The following is a 24,690-nucleotide window of genomic DNA, read 5'->3' on the forward strand; positions in this document are numbered from 1 at the left end:
AGAAAATCGCCTTCTTTTGCTTTTTAATTGTTTTAAAATTTCGGACCATACTCGCACCCACCGGTAAAGTTTATGGAGTTGTTCATGAAATGTTGATGTTTGAGATGATTTAAACGGAACCCTAGGAACTATGATTTAGAGCGAAATATGATCTTTACAAGTACAAATTGCCTTTACCTCATCAGGTCAGTCTAAAACAATATTTAAACGCGAAAAGGGTACCCAAAGTTAATAGTGATCATTTTGTACGACTCGTTTCGATGTTCAATCCTTTTAAACCAGAATCTGTTTTGACATGCCCATATTACCACCTCTTAAGACACGCGTCACAAACTACACGCATAATGAAACCTACAGTATACTCGACAGAATAAACAGCTCACGGCTTTGAACATACAGCCAACTCAACCTCTGATGTTCTGAAACGTATACGACAGCAACAGAGGCGTCAAATCTGGCCATCTTTCAGATTATCATCTAAAACACGTCCATCAACTGCTGAACAACATCTGCAACAACAAAAATAACATCATATGCACAAACAATTTCATTTTCATGTTCATTTACCCATTAATAATTTCAACCCGAATTGTTTAGCTTAGAAGGAAACAGGTCTAACAACTAAAATGTCTGTCAAAAAAATATTTTTATTCAAAAATTAAAATTTCACAAATGGTCCCTGTGGTTTGATCAAATTGCAAGTTTAGTCCCAATATTTCAAAAATTGAAAACTTAGTCCAAACATTCGTGAGGTTGCACATTTAGTCCCCATGGTTAATACCAGTTAGTTTTTATATAAATACAGTATATGTATTAATACCATATGCACAAACAAGTAACTGAAAACAGTATGTTTCTGGATAATGCAAATTAGGAGGACCGAGGACCATGGGTGAGTTCTAACCTCTTTGGCCCGTTTACTTTTTGCAAGATTTGCCAGTTTGACGCGTTTGCATTATAGAAAAAAGCCCAAGTTAACCCAGTGTCACACATATGAAGTGAAAATCACATCAGTAAAAAAGTATGACTTTTGACCATTTATAGATTGATTGACTTACGACAAATAAAAGATTTAGCTAAAGGGGAGCAAGTCAAACGGCTTGAGCATGTCGAAATCGGCTCACTAAAAGCTCAAACTGAGTCGTGCTTAAAGGATCTGGAGCCCAAGCTCGAGTCCAAAGATAACCTTGTTCAACAAATGAGCCCAAGCCCGAGCTCAAACCTAGACGAGCTTGGCTTGGCTCGTTTTACACCCTTAATCTTTGAAGAACTATTGTTACAATATTGCATCCGTGATTATAATCAAGGTATTACACATTTAAAATAACTTCAAAGTTAGTGGATCGACCCCATCAGTTACCCAAGTCACCCGACCAGATCAGTTACCCAAGTCACCCGACCTGTCCACACAGCTTAACTGAGACAAGATGAAATCGCATACCCCTGAGGACAGATGGTGGTGTGTAGAACTCTTGCCAAATACTTTGGAATGAAGTAAGATCCATGTTTAAGGATCTTGCAGCAAGATATGCAGCTCCAGCAGCAATCTGATGTGGTTTAAACTGAAGCCAAAGTGAGCTACGCAGCCTGCAAAATAATTACTCAGATTTAGAAAAGTATCACAAAAACAAAAGGGCAATATATATTATTAAGCAACCGTCTTTGTAGCAATAAAACGCATGATGAAGATCTGGCACAAACTAAGGCAAACATCAGCTTCAAAGTTTCTAGTAATTACCAAATGCGTATATGAAATGTTGAATGAAGCTTCAAAGTTTCTAGTAATTACCAAAAGTGTAATCTGATGATATTTTTCCAGGTAGATGCAGCATTTCTGACAGTGTCACTCACTAGCATAAAAAATTTATACTCCTCGTCTACACCACAAAACTAGTACTCACTTTGACGTTTTAACTGAATTGACCAAAGAAACTAATTTGGGAAAGTCCACGACGCTAAGGAAGCCGCCTTTCGGCCCATTTACAAGTAAACGGGTCAATTTGGGTTATAAGTCACCAAGAATGTATGCAAAACATATACAATTTTCAAAATTGTTTCACTAATATAGTGCTTTAAACTTTTAATCATAGTAAAACATTGGTTAGCAGTAAACGTCAAGAAAAGAGAAGAGAAAACAAAAAGCATTTGTGGGTGAGAACAACCCAACCCAGCGAACCCATTTTGACACATTTTACAAGATTGTATGTTTTGACCCGAACTCACTTTACCCATTACCCAACACGCACTAACAGCCACTTTTGCCACCTTTGCTGGCACTTGGCACAACACAAACCTTACCGGTCGTTCTTTTTCAAATGCTTCACAGCCATACAGTATTGACCTCTCTAGATTGCAGATTGAGAACATTACTACTTGTGCCAGTAATAGAATAACAGCATCATATTACAGAATCATGAGAAATCCACCTAACAATTAGCTCCATTATGAAATATTTCACTAGCAAACATACAGAAATGATTTATATACTGACGCATTAACATCCTATGCATATATGTAGATACGGGTTATACGATGCATAACATAAGTCCAATCAGTAGGTTAAAACTTAAAACCAAGAGCCAAAACACAAAAGATAAGCATTTATGTAAAATGGCTCAATTTAAGTATATTTGATAGGCAGTTGGTAAAATAGATAAACCTAAAATCAAAACGAATAAAATCGGTCGAAGACGATTTATATGTTGTTCAAGTTATGCTCAGTGTTTGCACCCTCCTAAATTGCTTGAATTAAAAGAACTGCATCATTAGTTTAGTATTAGTTTTTGTGATCATCTTTAATACTTTACCTATAAAACTCCCATACCCAACCCAGCCGTGGTTTAAAAAGGTTGTCTGAGGCTCGCCTTGAGGCTTACACCTCAAGGGAGACTCTGGAAAAAAGCATAAGAGGCTTAGCCTCATGGGGGTCAACTGAAACCTAAGCCTCAGACTGTCTGAGGCGGCGAGGCTTAAGCCTCACCAGACTTTATGAAAGTTGCCTAATTTATTATTTTCTGGACTCTTTTTTGACCCATTTAGTACTTAGTAGGGACTTAAATAGTGGCCCAACACCACATTTAGCCAAAATCAACCCATGAAACCTCTTAAAAAACATCGTTATATTAGGTATATTCTTGTTACACGCAGTCACACAATCTCTGACCTTCAGGCTCGTAACATAACTAAATTAGGTTGATGAACTATTTTATGATGTTTGTTTTATATCAAATTAGGTTGTTGAACTATTTTATGATGTTTGTTTTATTACTATATTAGGTTTTTTAATGTCTCAAGGCTTACGCCCGGTTCGCTTTGAGGCTTACACCTTGTGAGGCAGACGGAAAACGCCTCGAGGCTCGTTTACGTACTTTTAAACCTTACCCAGCCCATTTTGACACTCTATCCAACCCACCATACCTGCCCATTTTGCCACCTAGGCACCTATACATGACCATGTAGCAAGATCATGATTGACTATAGAAGTGAACCTCTACCCAAACTGCAGGTTAACCACTATTGGAGATTAATAAAAAACTAAATTAGATCTCTATTCAGCCTTTTAGAGTTTTGGCAGGCATGCCCCTTAGGTTAGGTTTGAGATTTCTCAAAATTTTAAAGTTAATCGAACCATGAGCATCCTAGGTCAAACATTAAGTTAAGCAAGAATATCATAGAAACTGCATCCAAACACATTGGTTGTGCAACTTCAGTGAGAAATCAAAATGCATATCTATCCACCAGCTAACAAAATCATACACGTGTGCATGCATGCTACTCTTCTATTGCCCCTGCAATTATACGTCAATCCAAAAAGTCAATAAAAGTCGACCACTAAACATACTACTCTTTTCCATGGTATCCTGCTATCTAACATCATTTTAACTTCAAAAAAAGCAACCAACGACGGGGCCATAAACTTTGAAACTTATATATTTCAAGCTTATTAAGAAAGAGATAACTTACCCTTCACTGACCAAACTCAAAGCCAGGTTCACCAAAAGTGACTGCGCAAGCCCTGATTTGTCAAGCATGGATGTAAGATGAGCATACGGATGTTCCACGTTAAGCTCAAAGTTTAGAGTTGTCAAAACCATCTGCTCGGCTTCAATCACCCTCTCCCGGTACTGTTCAAACCAGTCCTGTTAAAAACTGGCACATTAGACATAAAGAATCATAAAAATAACTATATTATCAGACGTGGAGTATATAAAAATTAATGCTCACTACAGGGAGTAAATAGCAGAGTAAGTTGAAATCCTGCTTGTGTAAAATTTCAGAGGATACTCTCAAGACGTTGTTTAGAGGACAAGGTGTCTCCTCAGACTTCGCAGCAAGGAAAAGAGTAGCAGTAGCAATCAACTATAGAATAACAAAAAAACTAAATCAATAATAATAATAATAAGATGAAGATGCAAAAAGCAGCCTATGTAAGTAGTAGCATCTAACATACATAAGTGAATAGTTAGACAGAAAGTTGGTTTATTTAATAAATGATGAAAGAACATGAACACAAATTTTGTTCAGTTAGGTAATCGAACGAACATGAAAGCATGTCATGTTTGTTTATTTGTGTTTGTGAGCATTTACTTTACGTTCGTGTATGATCGTTCGTTTGTATTCATTTATGTTCGTTAGTTACGATTGTTTAAATTCGGTCTACGTTCGTCAATATATTTATTAAATCTTTTAGGCCTATTACAATTTAGTCTACTTTTAAGTTGTTCACATTTACTTTTAATTGGTATTAGCTCAGTATCATCCATTTATCTATGTTCATACGTTTACGTTTGTGAACTGTTCTTTATACCGTTAACGAGAAAACATAAAAAAAACATGAACACGTTTGTTTTCTTATCAAAGGAGCATGTGAATGCTCAGTTCATGTTCGCTCGATTCGCTTATAGGCCTAAGAAACTTTCAACAGTAAAACTTTCAACAGAAAAGTGTATTTAATATCATAGTTTCATACATTCTCTTAACCAACAAAGTTTTAACATCTTTAAGCATTGCCATGTTTATTTCTTTACCATAAAGAATAATAACTTACAAATCTATCATTGGATGCATGCGACCGCCGGACAAAAAACCGGTGGCATAGTACCATAGCTGTCCCTATAGTAGTTTGTGGCCTGTAAATATGTTATGAATTGGGCCCGAGCCTAAATTAGCCCAATAAATCTGGTCCAACCAGTGAGAGATCTGATTATATAACAAAGCGAACATGACCAAAAAGGGAATTCACACATGACGAGAGAGTGTGCATCCTTGTCTTCCCATCCCATCTCTGAGTTTCTGATTTCCTATCCCCATTTCTTGTAATTTCTAAATTCCCATCTCCCTAATCTAGTATTTTGCTCATCTCAGTTTCTATTGTAATCATCTCTGAATATGAATGGATATTAATCATCTTCTGTTAATGATTGCTTAGTTGTGATATCAAATCGCAACATTGGTGCTTTCATTGAGATATGTTGTTATTTGATATTCACAACTAAACAACTATTAACAGAAGATTATAAAATTCCATTCAAATTCATAACTAATTACAATAGAAACTAAGATTAGCAAAATACTAGAGAGGGGAGATGAGAAGTTAGAAATAACAAGGGGATAGGAAATCAGAAACTCAGAGTTGGGATGGGAAGAAGATGCACACACTCTTTCGTCATACTTGTTATCCCCTTTTGGTCATGTCCGCTTCGTTATATAATCAGACATGTCATTGGTTGGGCCATCTTTATTGGGCTAATTTGGGCTCAGGTGCAATTCATAACAAAATATATAAGAAAAATCTTGTCAAATTACAAAATAAACACAACCAGACCAAGATATATTAATTTAAATGATTAATAGATGTCTACAAGCACAACTAAAATGTTTTACTTACAGCTCAAGACGAATTCCAAGGTTCTGAAGAAATGCACAATATGAGTAACGCAAATGTGTTTCCTGCAAAGAATCAATACCATCTTTTCTAGAAGGAGAAAACCTCTCGATTTCATCTCGTGACATAAATTCAGTATCTTCGTCTTCAAATCTTGTGCGGTCACGTTTATGGTTAGTAGATGCACATGCTCTGGCATTGGATTCAGATGCTATTTGAGAAAGGAATGAGGTATTGAAGCTTGAAGAGAAATGTTCATATGCACAAGATTGATTATAAGATGCCCCATAACTTTCTTGATTATTGGAAGAAAACCTCCTTCTCTTATTAGAAGGAAATAGTTGAGGATCAAAGTTGTTGTACATGTTATACTGCTGTCTAGATTCACTTGAGAAGTCGCGCAAGTTGGTATAGTTTGTTCGATGGTTATTATTATTGTAATGCCTGTTGGTGGTAAGGGTTGTGTCATACACGCGAGGATGATTTCTTCCAAATGAGAATCTAAAATCACCAGGAAATTGATTGTTTTCTGCGTGATGAGGCCGAGCAAGGGACATTGTTCCTGTAGAAATGGCAGCAAATTAAAAACAGAGATAAATCTAAGCTAAGAATGTTAGATATGTGTTTATACTTGTTATAAACAAACGAGTACATCCAGTCTCATTTATCAAGTGTATTGTAATTTCTTGTCGATCAAATTAAACCTTATCTTTGGAAAGTTATGAATGTGTCATTTCCATGGTAAGCATAAGAAATAGTAAAAAAAATGTTACAGCTTTAGCCGTGGAAAGAAAAAGAAAGGATCTTTTTACAATAAAACTTTATATATCATCAATCGATCAAGATGAGATTTTACAATGCTTCAAAACTAAACTTCAAAAGTTTCTTGAGCAACGATCATAGCAATGCTACATTAGAGCAATACAAAATTCTGAGGCTTTGCTTTGGATAGCTGTTTATCGAATAACTATTTGAATAAATCTTTTCAATGTAAAACATATCTTTATTGGTAATAGCTTAATATTGTCATATAGAGGAAAATCAACCTTAGAAATGATTATTAAACGCCTGAATTATTATAACCAGTAAGGTGTTATTTTCTATAATTGTAATATGCAGTATCTTGAGTTTAATCGTAATGAGTTTATTGACATCAATCCCTATAAAAACTATTTCTTTATCAGTCCATTCCATTTTCTTCCCCTAATCCCAAGATTCAAGCCCTAATCTACCAAAATTCATAGCAAAAAAGAAACAGGTTACCAACAACCACCGAAGCACACTGATCTAGCCACAATCAGACTACTAACAACAGAGGCATGGCCGTAAACATCCCGCCTAGACGCCTTGATTAATTGCTAGTCGGTACCCACCGACTAGTCACAGAATAATCACTACTTGATCAAAAGTGAAACTTTTATATTTATAAAATTTGGGGGTTTGGATCAAATACAAATAAAATTAACGTGCTAACAGTGAGGATCAAGTAGTGTAATTTTATATACAACATAGTGTAATTACACAAATGCATCGTCAAATTAGGGTTTCAATACATAGACATTTGATTCATACGCATCTAATAATAATATGTTAGGTGATAAATTGAATCATACCGATGATGCGTAAATGAATAAGCTAAGCTCTCGATCTGAACGATTAACTGTATCGATATGGTTGAAATTGAAATAATAATAATAATAATAATAATATCTCAGAAAGAAAGAGAAAGCGTATATCAAAGGGAACTATGAAAGCTCATCAAAAGAAACCCCAAAAATAATAAAAATAAATGTTTTTGCTTTAACAATTCAAAATTAATGTATCAAAGGTAACCTACGCTTTGCGGTGCCTTGATGACACCAATTCAGTTGGTATCAGTTAATTTTTGTTACGTTAAGATACTAATAAATCTGTAAACGCTAAACCAGTATTGACATACATGTGCAACTTATGACACTTCGACATGTAGGGATGAACTCGGTGTTTCGGTATCGATACGAAAGATATCACTACCGAAAATCACAAAAAATTGGTACGGGTACCGGTGCCAAAGATGTGTTAGATATCCTGTATGAAAATATGAAACAGAAAACAAATAAAGACAGTAACAGTGAACCAGGCTTGTGTTTGACACAATTCCCTTTAAACAGATTCGCGGTCTGTTCCCACCCAGGGTACGCCGGTTCAAAGCAGCAGCAGCGTACTGCCGGACTTGATTACTTGCTTGAAACGAAACCGAAGCAATGCGGTAGCAGAGATATTGAAAGTGATATTGGTATTTCGTGTGCGTTCGTTCAATTGATACATTTGATATGGTTTCATAACCATAAAACTCATAACTGAATATTGACTGAACAGTGGCCACTAGTGCATAATAATACTGAATAATGATCATAATAATAGTCATTAGTGTAGTTAAACCAAAAAAATCCAACAGTTACGAAATGCTTCATGAGTTTTAGACCTATAATGGTCATAAGTGCAGTTAAACCGAAAAACTAAGCGTTCTTTGTATGACTATTAAAACGGTATGACTCTCGGAATTATTTGCTTAACACGAGTTTTAGATGTATAAAGTACTTATATCAACTGTGGTTTTTATATTCAACGACCACTTGTATCAAATAAAAAAATTGTAGTTTTGAATAAAGCACATTTTTATCGTCTTTTATTATAATACTTTTGTTCAATTTATCGTCTCTAATTATTATAATGTGTCTTGAGTCATAGCTTCCATAACTGCATCTACAGATTACTATGTGTAGGGGTATGGTACTAAACCCGGTTTTACGACCCTAAATTTATTATGTTTGGCTTATTTTATTATACGGACTAATACAATGTTATTGGGCTGAGGGGGTTTTGTGGAGGTAACCCTAACTGGGCCAGGCCCATTAGGGTACCATGATGGTGGCCATGAGGCTCTCTATATAAGGAGGTCTTCACCTCCTTATTATGGGGATGCTCAGTAAGAGCTGCCATCATATATTTTTGTGTCTGTAAACAAGAGATCCTGGAGATTTCTTAGCAGTCACCTCCACACCCCCAAAAAGCCTTTGCAGATCTCAAGCAACCGGAGAAGAAGATAAAGGCGTGGTTCGTTCATCTCGAAATCCGTGGAAACATCGTCATAGATCAGATCAGATTCATTTCATGCTTCGACAGTACTGAACTTGCAAATTTAGGATTATGTTGTTTTTTATTTATCTATCGAAGGGTGTTAAGGTAATTCAATATAAAAATCTAAGTTAAACCCCTTTGCAAAACGGGTTGTTTGAGTAAGTCTCAGAATTTAGTTTTGTGCAATGGGTTGTGTTTGGAAGGTTTAGGATGGGGATTCATATTTGTGGTGATCATACACCATATTTGTCTGTTGTATATGATCTAATTTTGTTAATGAGTAAATAATAAACCAATAATATTTGAATATAAATATACAACAAATTCTCTACTGCACTATTTCTTCCTTTTAGGGACCCAAAATACGGGTCTCGAAGTTTCAGTTCCTCAGATTTATCGAATTTGTGCTACTTAATTTTTGTTGAGTTAAGCTATTTTATTGTTGTGCATGTTGTTTTGTGTTTGTAACATGTAGTTGTTGGTGTTGCATGATGTTACTTCTGCGATTCTGCTAGAGGTTGCTTTATGGCTGAGATGTGTAAGGTATGTCTAATGTACTTTCTTTTATCAGTTGCACGAATTGTTACCTCAAGTTACGATGCCTATTAAATTAGGTATGTCAATGTTCTTCACGCCTCATCATTTAGGGGCTGTTTGGCAAGTACTGCATCATTAAGTGCTGAGTGATTAAGAGATCTGAGTGATTAAGAGGCCCTGAGCCAGCAAGTGCTGAACCAATATTGTTGTTTGGTTGAACCTCTAAATGACTGTACAGAATGACTATTTTATCCCTATGAACTATTTCGTGCTGAATAATATGTATATGTTGAGTCAGAGAGCATAATAATTGTATTAAATGACCAAACATTCATTATAGCCAATCAAAGTACATCTTAAAAACAAACTTTTATTATAATCAACCCAAATACTCTAAAAAATAGTTTAACAAAACACTGACACAAATAACTTTACAATACACCCACAAGTAAACAAAACCCCTAAACATCAAACATGGCTTAAGCTATATATGCTTGTTAAAAGCCATAAATGTGCTAAAGCGAAACTTTTGATCATAGGTAACGTGTTTTTCCTTTTATTTTCTTCCTCTCATCATCTTGCGAAAAGAAGTGAACTAAATGCTAAAATCGCATAACCATACGTGACTCACTGCTCTTCAAGCTATCTCGGTCTTCGTGTCCCCACCTTTGACACTCTTTCGATTAAAGTCGCCCACAACACCGACCAATTTATAGCTTTCGACCAACCTTTCAATTAGACCAAACGAAATCTACAGACAATGATACACGACAAAAGGTTATGACAAATGGCTTTTTATGCATCATTTTAAAAATCATATTACAGTTGAGATATACACTGCATATGCATCATTTTAAAATCACAACTTCAAATGGCTTTTTATGTCAAAGCAGTGACTTTGCAGTAAACACATATGCACCAATTCGTTTCACTTCAAAAAGTTAGTTTGACCCATTGACATGAACAAAAATTCAAGTAGCTTACATGTGACTGTCAATGTGATTACATTTGTGAAGTAAAGTTGCTTCTTGTTTCTTAATGTCACTAAAAATGCCTGAAAATTTAATAAACTGAGAAACGTAAATTTGGTTATCACATGCATCTCATAAGCTCATAAAATTATTGCAGCTAACTGCTGACCCGTTTCAAATTATCCAACCCGGCCATCTACTCTCATACGAAAGACTATTTTTAATCCATTTTCCACCCAAACCCGAAGTGAATTTGACCTGTTTCGAATACAGCCTATATTTGGCCCATTATCCAACCCGACCATCTATCTTCATAAAGTTATTATATATATACATTGGCGCGTAAATTTATCTTATATGTATCAAAGGGGTCGACCATGTATTTGACCCGCATGCGATGTGGCTCCTGGTTTAGGCCATTTAGCAATTTGGATGGTTTATTGCTTGTGAAGCGTGAGATGTGGCGGCGCAACCCGATTTGGTTATGTAATCTCATAACTAAAACCCGATTAAACTGCCGCAACTAACTGGTAACAGCCAACACATTCATAATACGCATCAATTTTCATATGTAATCTCATAACTTAAACTCGATTTAGCCGCCCGAACTAACCGGTAACAGCTATCACATTTGTAATACGCATCAATTATCGTATGTAGTCAGCAGTTTTATAAGTAAAACCATTTAAGCACCTGAATTACAAGAGTAACCAGACTTGACCCTATCAAAAATAAGAAGCAAAAACATCAAAAGATATGAATATCATCCTAATATGAGTATATTAGGTATGAATATCACATAGAGACCTCCCTGAACTTGATTTTCAGAAGCAATAACATCAAAAGTGAATTTCAAATGGAACTTACCGGAATGGCGAGTGAGACGTCAATGAATAGCACCTGCAGAAGACAAAAACCTTTAATCAAGCGTAGGCATAACCCAATTGGAAGAATCAAAGAGGAACGATTGTCTCATCAATCGACGATATGATGCAAAGTTGTAACAGATTGATTTGTACCTGGATAGTGGATATGCTTGGAATCGGGTAGAAATCGAGAGCGAGGTCGCGAGGATAATGGATTGATGGTGGTAGTGTTCATGGGTAACGACAGAGGAGAAAGGAAGAGAAGGGTAAGTGTGGCAATTTTCTCATTCAGATATGTATTTTGGCTGAATGGGAAAAAGGTCATTCAGCCATTAAGAGGATAACCATTTTTCAACCAAACGCTCCATATCTGAGCCATTAAGATCTTAATGGTTTTATTCAGACTTGAAACAAACAGGCCCTTAGTATGGCAAGGGATCCTCCCACACCAACCTAGATCTTCATACACCATTTTTTGTCCTATACGGTTCGTATAGGGCTATACGGTCGTATAGGACCTGAATCGTGTCGGTTTGTGTCGGCCATCGTTTATAGTGCCTCGTATAGGCCTATACGGGTCGTATAGGCCTATATGGCCATATAGACACTTTTTTTTAAAAAAAATGATGACCATATATACAATATATGTGATTTACACGGGTCGTATTTGGCTCGTTTATCTTAACGGGCTTAAATGTTGAGCTCAAGCTTAGCTCGTCAAAAGCTCAAGATTGTTTGGGGCTGGTTGACCCAGCTTGTTTATTAGTAAATTTTCTAAAAAAAAATTAAGGTTTTTTAATATTCTAGGCATACGTATTGCTAAAATATGAGGTTTTTTTTAACATCTAGTTCACATACATTAAAATAAAAGTGCACCACAAAATACATGATGTTTCAAATTACGTTCAGCCTAATCTTATTAACCATCGTAAAAATCTTTCATGTTTTAAGCTTAGAAAACTGAAAATTTGTCTATACGGGTCGTATAGCACTATACGACTCGTATAGGCCCGTATAGTCGTTTTCCGGTAGCGATTAAGGCAGTTTGAATGTTTCTGCAAATGTCTTCTATACGGTCGTATAGCCCTATACGACGTATAGCTTTTATGGTTTTGTTAGAAGGCAATACGAGCCATTTAATGCCTATACTGCTCGTATAGGCCTATACGGTCGTATAGGCTGCAAAAAGCTGTTTTTTTTATCCCCTTGTCAGGCATGCGTACCCTATACGGCCGTATAGGCCTATACGAGCCGTATAGGCATGTGGGGGTGGTGTATGAGGATCGCATCCCTTTAGTATAAACTTTTATACCAATGGGGTACAGTGGTGATTCATTGGCAAAGACAAAGTCTTTAAACACTTGGGTTTATTAGGGGGAGGTCTTGGGTTTAAGTCACATATACAACAAAAAATATTCTTCGTTAAAAAAAAAGTATAAACTTTTATCCAAATTTTGTAAACTTGTTGTTCATAGTCTTCCTTAGCATGATGTTGTTCCAATAATGTACTATGTCTATGTTGATGTTTCATTGTCAGTTCATGGTCATTCACTCCATTTGTAATTTACACTTCATTGATTATGAGGTCATTTAGCTCTTATATGTTAGCATGGGCTTTGTTGCTAACGGGTAGCAAGTATACAATCTTTTTTTTTAATTTATTTATTTGTTCAAACCAGATAATTTCTCAATTGGGAACTAAAATGTCAAATATGGTTTTTTTATGATTGCGTAGGTATTTTTGTATCTTTGGACATTAAATAAAGCTGCATTTCTTTTCTACAAAATTTGTAGTGATTACCCATTGTCATTTCTAGCTATATTCATTTTGGTGGCTGAATTATATTTGTTTTGATGATTTTGTATGATGCGCAGCTTTGGAGAAACTACCTATTGGCAACCGAATTCGAACAACTATCTTCAAAAGCTAAACACTCCAGCCAAGCATAATAAACGCAATTCAAAAGTTCATCGAAAATATCTATCGAGAAGATCATGGCAAATTCTTGAGGAAGTTTAAAGATCGTATTTATAAGTAATAAGACGGATATGGTTCCAACATACGTCAGGTTGCTTTGTGAAAATAAAACCAACACCTATTGCAGCAGCTGGTCTTTTCACTAAATTCTCTCGCATTTGAACTTGCTGTTCTGCGTATTCTTCCATGTCTCAAGGTTGTTGTTTCTTTCATAAAGTTTATATTCAAAATTTTATACTTTCAAGTTTTCATTTAATTTTCTTATAATGGCATGCATGTAAAAATTGTCTTCTCAGCATGATATGTCTGCTCTTGACTCTGTTACTATGGGCATGGCCCCGGTTTTAGCTAAGGTAATTACTTTATAGTTAATATCTTTCATGGTTGATTAACCTCTTCATGATTGTATCTACCTGTGTTAAAAACGCAGGATGCAACAATTGATCATGTTTAGTCACTTATGAAAGATGGGGGAGCCTATGGAATTGATGAAAACAACTTTATTTTTAAATTCATGCAGAAAAACCTTTTATACATGTCTAGAGTCACTTGTTTGTATTGTAGTTCGTTTGAAAATGTCACTAAAGCGAATATATCATGTGTCCTAAGCGTTTGGCCATTTAATTAGTCTTGCGAACCTTAATACAAAAGAAACACACAAAAATCGCACCAGACTCCGCCGCATCGCGACGGGTCAAACAACTAGTTGTAGATAAATAATGAAGCTTGGCATCGTAAATACCATTATGATTATTGTAACTTGATGGTTGGTTAATTTGTATATAGTTTAGTTCGTTTATTTCTTAGTTTTAATCGTTTATTGTAAGAACTTTGAAACTTCATACGTGTTTATTGTATTTCAGGTCACAGGCATTAAAGTACTCAATTTGGACCTGTTGAGGCACGAAATGAAAACCCGGGACGTCCAGCACGCAAAGCGAGAAATATTTAAAAAGATTGCTGGTGACATGGCCCATCGCGTGGTTTGAAGACCCATCGCGTATCGCGATGGGTATGGGTGGTTTAATAAAGTTTGACTTCTGGTCCATCGCGAGTGAAGACCCCATCGCGTATCGCGACGGGGTGTGCAAACAGAAGATTAGGGTTTTAAAGTTATTTTTCATCAAACTTGAACATAACTTCGTTTTGAACACAAGAGGCGATTTCCAGAGCTTGGAGAAGGCGATTCCATCATTCCAATTCGTACCGAGACCACATAGATGTTCCATTTCGTCATTCTTGACGATTCCATGATGTCGAGGCTCGGCTAATCTCTCCGATTCATTCCCGGGATGTAGAGTTTGTATTTATTTCAGTTTTGATGAACACACTATTTGTAATTATCTTTTATTGATCTATGAGTATTGATATTTAGTATTGATGTGCATTCAATCGGTTTAGGTTTACGTTGATCAGAACGATTAGTTTGTCGGTTGCTATAGTAATTGCTCATAGGGTTGTTTAACTAGATTGTATACAACAAAGCACACAATTGCCCTTAGTTGAGTCACACTGGCAGGGACCGTTTGATAACCAGTGTCGTGTGTTAGCGATTGTTGGTGCATAAGGTTTAACTTGTTAATCAGTCTTTAGTCAGTCTGTGATAATTAATCAGTTAGGTTGCATGAGAAACTGTTTAATTACATTCTTGAACCCCGGGGATGAGTCTTCTTTGTTAATTGCTTGAATTCGTGAATTTGCTTAATCAATATTTAAACCAACTTATTTGCATATGTGATCAGCACTACAATCTGTTACTTCATAATATTAGAAATCTGTTACACGTTACACTGACCACATACTCCTCGTGGTTCGACACCCTACTTACCCTAGCTTGCTTAGGTGATTAGGAACTTGTTATAATTGTTTTTGACTAGATAGCGACAGTCTAGCATCAAAATGGCGCCGTTGCCGGGGAGTTAGTGCGCTAAGTGTTTTTCATGTTAATTGATTTTTGTGTTTATTTTAGTTTTAGTTTTAATTTTCAAATTTTAGTTTAAATTTTATTTTTCTATTTTACGAGGGGTGTGTTGTTTGTGCAGATAACAGGTTTATGCACACCCGCCATTCGGGTAGACAGTCACCGTTAGTTTTCGCGACCGAAATTAAGAGACTAGCTCGACAGAACCGAGCTCAGAACAGAACCTCAGAAATGGAAGATCATGATCAGAACCAAAACCAACACCAAAACCAAAACCAGAACCAGAATAAAAATCAGAACCAAGACCCACAACCACTCCCACAAAATAATACGTGTCCAGACAACATACCTCCACCACCAAGTTTCAATAATCAAAACAACCAGAATAAATCAGCTCGTGCTTCTAGAACCTGAAACCAAAACCTTGACCAAGCTGAACCTTCAGTCCCACATAACACCTCTAACCATAGAGTTCGGCTTAATCTTGACGACGCTATTCCTAGCATCCCGACAGAAGATGAATAAGAGGGGGAAGAAAATGATGTGAACCAGGGTTTGGAAGTTGAGGACGAGGTTGGCCGGTGGGTTAAAAGGAATCGGGCAGTTGATCCCGAGAACGAGGGGTATGAGATGGAAAATGAGGGGAATGAAAATTTGGATGAAGAGGTGGAAGAACCAGTAATTCAGAGACGGGGTGATGCGGTCAACAGGAACAGGGAAAGGAATGAGATGGGTCGGAACAGAGTTAACCGGGCAGAAAGGCCCGAAAGAGTTCGACATATTCAGGTGAACAGGGGTGGTATGGTAAATCCCGGTGGTCGAAGGAATTTTGTAGCCCCGGTTCATGGTGTTAACAGTCGGTTCAGACCGGCTATCTCAGATGGAGCATCCTCGTTGGTTCCACAAGTACGAGTACCGGGACAGCAGACTTTTAAGTCCCAGCCATCATACATTAACATCGTACCTCATTTTCACAGGATGGCTTCTGAGGACCCGTATTCTCACTTGAACGATTTTTCGGCTATTTGCGGATAGATTGGTGACGGTACTTATGATCAGGACGAGGTTCGGTTATGGTTGTTTCAGTTTTCGTTAAAAGACAAAGCAAAGAATTGGTTTAACTCGCTACCGATGCATAGTATTGGGAACTGGGCCGAGATGCAGCAGCTGTTTTTAAACGAGTATTATTCGCAGTCGAAGACGAGTGAGGGCAGGATGGAAATTCGCCACTTTTCATAGTTATCGGGCGAGTTATTTCATGAAGCATTCACCAGGTATAAGGAGATGATCAGAATGTGCCCACACTACTAGATTGAATTGTGTGAATTGGTGAAATGTTTTGTAGACAGGTTAACATACGAGGATCGAAAACATCTGAAGGCCTCGTGTAATGGTCAGTTTCTGAATCAACCTGGGGAAGATGATTGGGATTTCTTAGAGTTTATATGTGAGGATTCCAAAGCAGAGGTAGCAGCTGAAAGGCGAAGACATGGTACTTCTTCCAGGTCAGTAAAGTCAGTCACGAGTGAGTTTGAACGAATTGCTGGGTTAGAACGTGAGCTGGATAGGTACAGAATAGGTAAGAAGAAAGATGTTGGGAAAGTTGGAGTGAAATTACTGATTTGTGAATATTGTGGTTAACTCGGGCATAAGGCAGAAAATTGCCCTGAGTTTAATGATGACGAGGAGGTTGAGCCCGAGGAAGTTAATTATGCTTACGAGGATTCCATGGGTCAAGGGTTGAATTCAAACACTTATCACCTGGGCTTGATGAATCACCCGAATTTTCGTTACGGGAAAGCGTCTACAAAATTGAACCCGAACTTTCAGGGATCGAGCCAGAACAGATCGCAGGGTAATTACCGTTAGGGCGGTTATCAGCAGCAGCAGGACTCGTATAATCAGAATCGGGTGTATAACAGAGACAGTAACCGGGGTGGTAATCAGGACCAGCAAAGGGGGTCCTCGGGAAACACGGATGATTCTGTACACGTGAAGTTGGATGCGTTGATGAAGGGTATGATAGACCAGAAGGCTGAAACGAAACAACAGTTTGAGTTACGGGATAAATCATCAGAGGCAATTTTGAAGCAGATTGGTCAGCTCGCAGCAGATATGGCAAAGTTGCAGAAGAATGCGGGCCAACTCCCAAGTGACACCACGGTCAACCCGAACCACTAAAGCTCGAGTTCGAAAAAGCACGTCAACCAGGTAAGTATTTTAAGAAGTGGTAAAAAGTATGATAACAAGGTTGGGGTTCCACCACCATTGGTTGATTGGGGGGTGGAAGAGATTGATGAAAATCTCGTTAGTGATGACGAGCCGGAACCGGTTAAATTAACTAAATCCAATAAAAATAAAATTAATAATAACAAACCGGTTCCGAAAGATGACACCAACAACTCTAAGGACAAGGAGAAGGTGAAAACCGTCCCCTATCCCGATGCTTTGTTGGCGCCATCGAAGGAGAAAATGGCATCAAAAAGAGGCCCACAACAAGAGAAAATGTGGGAAACATTTAAACAAGTTAAAATTAATATCCCTCTTTTAAATGCCATAAAACAAATTCCTGCCTATGATAAGTATTTAAAAGAGTTGTGCACATAGAAATGAGTCATAAGATTCCTAAACAAATTGATTTTACCGATAATGTGAGTGCAATTCTTTCAGGTTCACTTCCACCTAAGCTACAAGATCCGGGAATGCCCATATACCCATTCAAGTGGGTAATTTTAAAATGACTCGGGCGCTTTTACATCTTGGAGCTAGCATTATAATTCTCCCGGGAAGTCGATACGATCAGTATGACTTCGGTCCGCTTCGGGTAGCCGCTATCAAGGTTGTCATAGTTGGCCAGACTCCGAACCTGCCCCGGGGATACTGACTGACATTATCGTTAAGGGGGAAGATTTTTATTTTCCACTTGACGTTTTGGTCCTCGATTATGTTTCGGGTGAAAGGACCAAACAGCCCACGGTTATCCTCGGTAGACCATTTTTGGCTACCGCAAATATCAACATTAAATGCAGAAATGGTACTGTTGACATGGCATTCGGTAACCGTAAGCTGAGTATTAATGTTTTCACACATGGAAATAATTCTCTGGTCGATGACGAGTGCTTCATGTCTGATGTCATTGACGAGTGCATCCCGCTATACGACTCTGTCTTCAGCACGGATGGCACAGCGGAGACGTGTTTTTTGTTTGACAAATTACAGGTGGAAACAGACAAGTTGCTGGAAGAGGAGGAGAGACAGATGGAGATCACAGCTGTGAGAGGAGACCGTCCACCATGGTCAGTTCAGGTGGAACCACTTCCCAAGAAGATCAATTCCGGGTTGAAACCGACACTGTAGGAAGCACCAAAAGTCGAGCTGAAGGAGCTCCCAAAGCATTTAATATATGCTTTCCTTGGTAAGAATTATACTTTGCCTGTTATTATAACTTCTAATTTATCTATTGAATAGGAAAATGCTTTAATGGTAGTGCTGGTTGCGAACAAGGAAGCAATCGGGTGGACAATAGTGGAATCAGCCCTTCAAATGTGATGCACAAGATTCTAACAGATCCGGATGTTAGAACTGCACACGATGCTCAGCGGAGGTTGAACCCGAACATGCGGGAAGTGGTGAAGAAAAAAGTGCTGAAGTGGTTGGATTCTGGTATTATATTTGCCATCTCAGACTGCACGTGGGTAAACCCGACACAAACAGTACCGGAAAAAGCAGGCATTCAGGTCGTCAAGGACGACACAGGTAATGAGGCCGCCACCCGGCCGGTAACCGGGTGGCGCATTTGTATTTATTATCGAAAACTGAACACGGAAACATCGAAAGGTCACTTCCCGCTTCCGTTTATCGATCAAATTGTCGAAAAGCTATATGGTAAAAAATATTATTTCTTTTTAGACGGGTATCTCGGGTATAACTAGATAGCTATTCATCCTGGGGATCAGGAGAAGACTACATTTACATGCCTGTATTGCACATTCGCGTTTAGGTGAATGCCATTCAGACTATGTAATGCCCCCGCCACCTTTCAAAGGTGCATGATGAGTATTTTTCCGATATGGTGGGGGAGTCTTTGGAAATTTTCATGTATGATTTTACGATTTTCTGCACATCTTTCGAGTCATGTTTAAATAAACTCGAAAGTGTTTTGAAAAGATGTGTCGAAACGAACTTGGTTCTTATTTGGGAGAAGAGCCATTTAATTGTCCAAGAGGGGATTGTTTTTGGCCATGTTGTGTCAAGTCGCGGGATTGAGGTGGACCGAGCTAAGGTTCAAGTTATTTCCACTTTACCTCATCCCACGAATGTCAAGGGTATTAGATCATTTTTGGGCATGCCGGGTTTTATATACGGTTTATTAAGGGTTTTAGTGACATTACCAAACCCTTATGAAATTTATTATTAAGGATGCCCCGTTTGACTTTATGATGAATGTGCTAAGACCTTTGACATTTTGAATTCAAAATTAGTTGAAGCCTCGATCTTGCAATCACCCGATTGGACTTTGCCTTTTGAAATAATGTGTGATGCAAGTGATTATGCAGTCGGGGATATTTTGGGTCATAGGGTTTGTAACTTCGTTACTTTTCAAATCCGAAACCAACCCGTTTATTTTTTTTTGCCTCATTTATTATTCGAACGTTCGTTACTAAATAAATTCCCGCATTCGTTTAAGTATATATATTTCGTTTATTTATTTATCGATATTAACTATGAACTATATGCAATAATACGCCCCCCACCCTCGGCTAACTAACTTAATACCACTTTTGAATCCACACATATAGACTAGGGACCAAAATGCAATTAACTTTCTAACCTCCCTCATCTCCCTTCTTCTTCACGTACCAGCCGACCCCCCCCCCCCCTTGTGATTTTTGATCCATAAAATCTGCTGGGAATCACGTAATTGACCATACTTACGCGTCAATGAGCCTACGCGTTCAGTCGTCATGTAAACATGGAAATTGACAGCCAATGACAGCCAATTCGTCATTATCATCGAGTCGTGCCTTTGACCTCTTTACTCTATAAATACTTGCTCATAATTCAATTACTTGGTCCACACTCTCCTCGTACCATTCCGAACCAAACCCCTTTATCAATTATAACCCAGAAGTTGTTAACATTAAGCCCAAATTCATATTCAAAATTGAAACCCTAGCTCGTCGTCCTCTGTCAATTCATAACCAAATCAGGACATATCGTCGGGACGTCGCGGAAACTAACTAACTTGTTCAATTTACTCGTCTCCCAGGAATCATCTACCTTATCCCTAAGGTGAGTTTACATATCCCCCTTTTTTTCATCTTTTTAAATTTTGGGGGTGAGATGTATACCCTATTTAAATTACTCATATTTATTTACACATCTATTCAAAACGCAATTCAATATATGTTTATGTGTGATTATTGCATGCTCTATGATAATGCTCTATGTGCTTAATTGTTTATTTTATGTTTGGTGGTTGGTATCTCATCCTCATCTATTCTCATATAATATAATCATACATTTACCCAAGTACATTGATTTTGTATCAATAGGAACGGGTCCACATCTATTTAATTGTTTACATTTTTATAGAAATTGTAATGCTCAACATCAACATATGAATTGTGGTTTTATCTATATATATCTCAACTAAAACTTATGTATTCTCACCAACATTCGTGTTGAAAAACTCTATTTTCATACAAGCTACAGGTACAAGTAAGTTATGTAACATCACGGGAATTTTGGGCCAAAAATGTCAAGTTTCCAAAGTTAAGGGACCAAATCTGCCAAAATCCAAACTCCAGGGACTAAAATGAAAATTTTGTTTTCTTGTCCTATCGCAATACGTGACGGGACAAAATACAAGCCCATCGCGGGGCTTGGTCAAAGTTTCTAGAAGAGGTCAACAGCGATACGCGATCGCTGTTGAGTCTACGTCATCGCGTACCGCGATGACGTGGCCTGACACGCCTGACACCTTTTCACCATGTCTCCACACGTGGCACACCTGTCGCCACGTGTCCTTACACGTTGGATGTCGTCCACCACGTGTTAACACGTGGCATAGCGTCTGCCACGTGGCAACACGTGGCAGACCTGCGTTGTGACTCATTTGGGCTACGTCGCGCTACGCGACGGGGTCCTTGGTACCCCTCGCGTACCGCGATGGGATCCCAGATTTTGCCTATAAATAGCAAGTCTGGGAACTCCATTTGACACACCAAAATTCACACTCTACTCTCTCTCTATACATCTCACTACACCTCGAAAATCGTGCAATCGATTCACCTCGAAAACCGTGCCTGATTCCTCAATAAGCGTGCCATACCTCGATATTCGTACCACTCCCCGACAACATTCCGAACTCAAAGGAGGTGCTGTTTTTACATCCCGACGATCATATCGAAGTGCGTGCCGAGAAGAGTTGGTGCTCTATTTGCGTGCCGAAGTGAAGTGGCGATTAAAGCGAGCGTTGAAAAGACCAAGCGGCGTAGAAGTGCTGCTCGAGTGTCTAGAGATTTATAAGCCGAGTAAATGTATGCGTAATGCCCGACTAAAATAATAATAAATTATTATAAAGGCTTAATGCCCTAACTTGGAATTATACTTGATGATTATTAAAAAATGAAAACAAATAACAAAAAAAAAGAAAAGAAAGAGAAATAAAAAGTATGTACATATATATGTGTGTATGATGATATATATATAATTCCTTGTTATTATTATTATTTAAGTTTAAAGAGTATTCTTAAATAATAAAAGAAAAAGAATACGTTTCTTAGAGAAGAAGAAACGTCGGGTTTTAAAATAAACTAAAGGTTTATAAATATTACTTTTTAACTAAAGGTTTTAAAGGTAAAAGATTATTGAAATAAAGGTTCATCGAGATAAATAAGACTAAAGGTCTTAATCAGGATTGTATATCCGACTAATAAAGGTTATACTCGTACTATAGGTGCGAGATAGCAAGAAAGAGACTCAAGGACGGTGTTGGAAACCGATCCCATTCAAAGGTGAATACGCCCCACTTTTATAAACTTGTTTTCAAACAAACAAATGTGTTATGTGTAAAACTTTACACGAGGCCAAGTGTCTCTAAAAACATTATGAATAAGAGTAAAATCCTAGCCCTCAGGCTGTAGTATACGTTTGTCTGGATCCTTACATATGTGGTTAAATGCGGTGGGCACATCACACCATGCCTGGTCACGACCTCCAGCCACGATGGGCCAAACCAAAGTATGTTCAAGTGAGAATGACCTTGTGTATATTTATGGTACCTAAGTACGTCGAAACGCTGCGGTGTTTTGCTGGGGTGACCTAGTGTAGAGACTCGAGTTTATAATGATGTTGTTTTAACTTTGTTATTCCTAAGCCAAGATGGGCCGAGGCTTGCGTAACCCTCGAGGGGTGACAAAGTAAAAGAAAATATTTTTAGCGTCATCATATTCACCAGCAATCATTGCTGACGTATTTTTATAACATTTTGCAGGTAACTAAGAATAGACTTGAAGGACGAAGGGCTCAAGAATCATATGGCTTGGATATTTTGTTTAAATATTAAAATATGATGTTTTTGTTAAACTTATAAACAAGTAAATCTAAACGAGACTTTCGTCTCGTCTTTTTGTAATGTAAATATTTTAACTTTATATCCACATGTTTTATAAAGTCTTCCGCTAATAACCCGTAACTCTGATTTATATACAAATGTGGTACCAACTGTTGAGACGCACTCCTAGGCCTAAGATGGGGGTGTGAAAGGTTGGTATCAGAGCCATCGATCTTAGTGAATTGGGTATCATAAAACAATACCCAAGCTTCGATCCAAGCATAGGAAATATTTACTTGTTTATTTGAATAGGGATAAGATTGGCTGGTAACCCTTTCTTTCCATCTCTACATTCTAAACCACCCATCAAAAATGTCTTATGAGAAATTAATGGATTATTATGATCGTGAAGCAAGACGAGCAAGAAAGTACTACAAATTCCCAAAGGACGTCATGGATGAAGATTACTTTGAAGCCTTCATTAGCCGAGACCAATACATTGAACGTCCCAAACCAGTATACTTCCCCGGGAATGAACAATGCCCAATTAAACAACCCGATAGCCCACCTAAACAAATTGAACCATTAAGACACTCGAGCTATCATCCACCCACAATGCCTATATATCATCCATCTGAAATACCGACATACCACCCATCAGAGATCCCGCAATACTTTCCCACCGGATATTTCCCAAATGCACACCCATCCTATGTGTAACACCCCGTAACCGCAGCGGAAACGTACACGGGATGCAACAGACACATCTGATATCAACAGCATTGTTTATAAAGAAAACACCACTACATTAATTTAAACGTATTACATTGTTCTGAGTTTCATAACCATCTAAGCTTTATCACATAAGTTTTACCGATAGTACATTAACATATTTAATGCAAAATATAGATCTCTAGACTTCCACAAAATAGCACACAGCATCGAACACATATCACTCATTCCAATTTGAGTGTACCTAGAAAGCATGTAAAGAAAACGGGTCAACTACGAATAGTTGGTGAGTTTCACTAATTTAAATAAACCATAACAAATTATTATAATAATCATAAATAAGCAATTTAATTATGCTGAGCCCACAAGTGAGAACTCTGTTAATCCCAAAATATATCGATTAACCTCCGGGAACTCTGTTACCCCAGAATACTTCCAATAACCTCTGGGAACTCTGTTACCCCAGAAACATATTTAATAACCTCTGGGAACTCTGTTACCCCAGAAACACATTTAATAACCTCTGGGAACTCGGTTACCCCAGAACGCATTTAACAACCTCTGGGAACTCGGTTACCTCAGAACACTGTTTCGGGCCTTACACTGTTAGCAACTCAGACAATTACCATCTTAATTCATTACCGTACTATTCCCGTACAATAAACATTATATAAATACGTTCATTTCCATGCGATCAGCATGTACTTAAACACTTTGATAAAAACATGCTTTCCGCCCCGGGAAAATATTTAAAACAGTTCAGTAAAAGTGGCTCGTGAAAACTCACCTTCTTGTGAGCAAAGACGTACTACGGTGCACGGCTACTGGTACAGATCTGTAATACGATCCCCAAATCGTTACTACACAATTTCTATCAATATAACTTAAATTCGTGTTAACCGGTACGTCCGGGGACACTGTTAACCCAGTACCGTACACGATCCGGGGACCATGTTAACCCTGATACACTTCTCAGGACTTAGATTGTGATATCACTTAGAGTTCTTTAGTCAAAACTACCGATAGTTTGTTTTCTCGTTTTGCGTGCCTAGCACGGTTATTCGTCTTTATGTTTTCAAAAAATGAGTTTGACCACATACGTCCCGAAAATAGTCATTATTGA

At 37.7% G+C, this 24,690-nt stretch overlaps 1 protein-coding gene across 2 annotated transcripts; it reads right to left on the minus strand.

Moving 5' to 3' along the window:
* Nucleotides 1-208: 208 nt before the first annotated feature.
* On the minus strand, nucleotides 209-6,492 carry LOC143629679 (cyclin-T1-3-like). 2 transcript variants are annotated; one of them, XM_077098891.1, is made up of 6 exons: nucleotides 5,888-6,492; nucleotides 5,048-5,129; nucleotides 4,225-4,359; nucleotides 3,964-4,139; nucleotides 1,442-1,587; nucleotides 209-509 (listed from the first exon to the last, which is right to left on the minus strand). In XM_077098891.1, exons 1-6 carry the CDS (start codon nucleotides 6,439-6,441, stop codon nucleotides 478-480), a joined length of 1,125 nt encoding a protein of 374 aa, XP_076955006.1. In that variant the 5' UTR covers nucleotides 6,442-6,492; the 3' UTR covers nucleotides 209-477. The 2 variants fall into 2 exon arrangements, with proteins under 2 accessions (XP_076955006.1, XP_076955007.1); XM_077098892.1 differs by lacking the exons at nucleotides 209-509; nucleotides 1,442-1,587 and adding an exon at nucleotides 3,277-3,788.
* Between the last annotated feature and the right edge of the window lie 18,198 nt (nucleotides 6,493-24,690).

Source organism: Bidens hawaiensis, unplaced genomic scaffold (genome assembly GCF_021521415.1).
Source record: "Bidens hawaiensis isolate Kalapana, Puna unplaced genomic scaffold, B.hawaiensis_p1.1 tig00005445_1, whole genome shotgun sequence".
NCBI lineage: Eukaryota > Viridiplantae > Streptophyta > Magnoliopsida > Asterales > Asteraceae > Bidens > Bidens hawaiensis.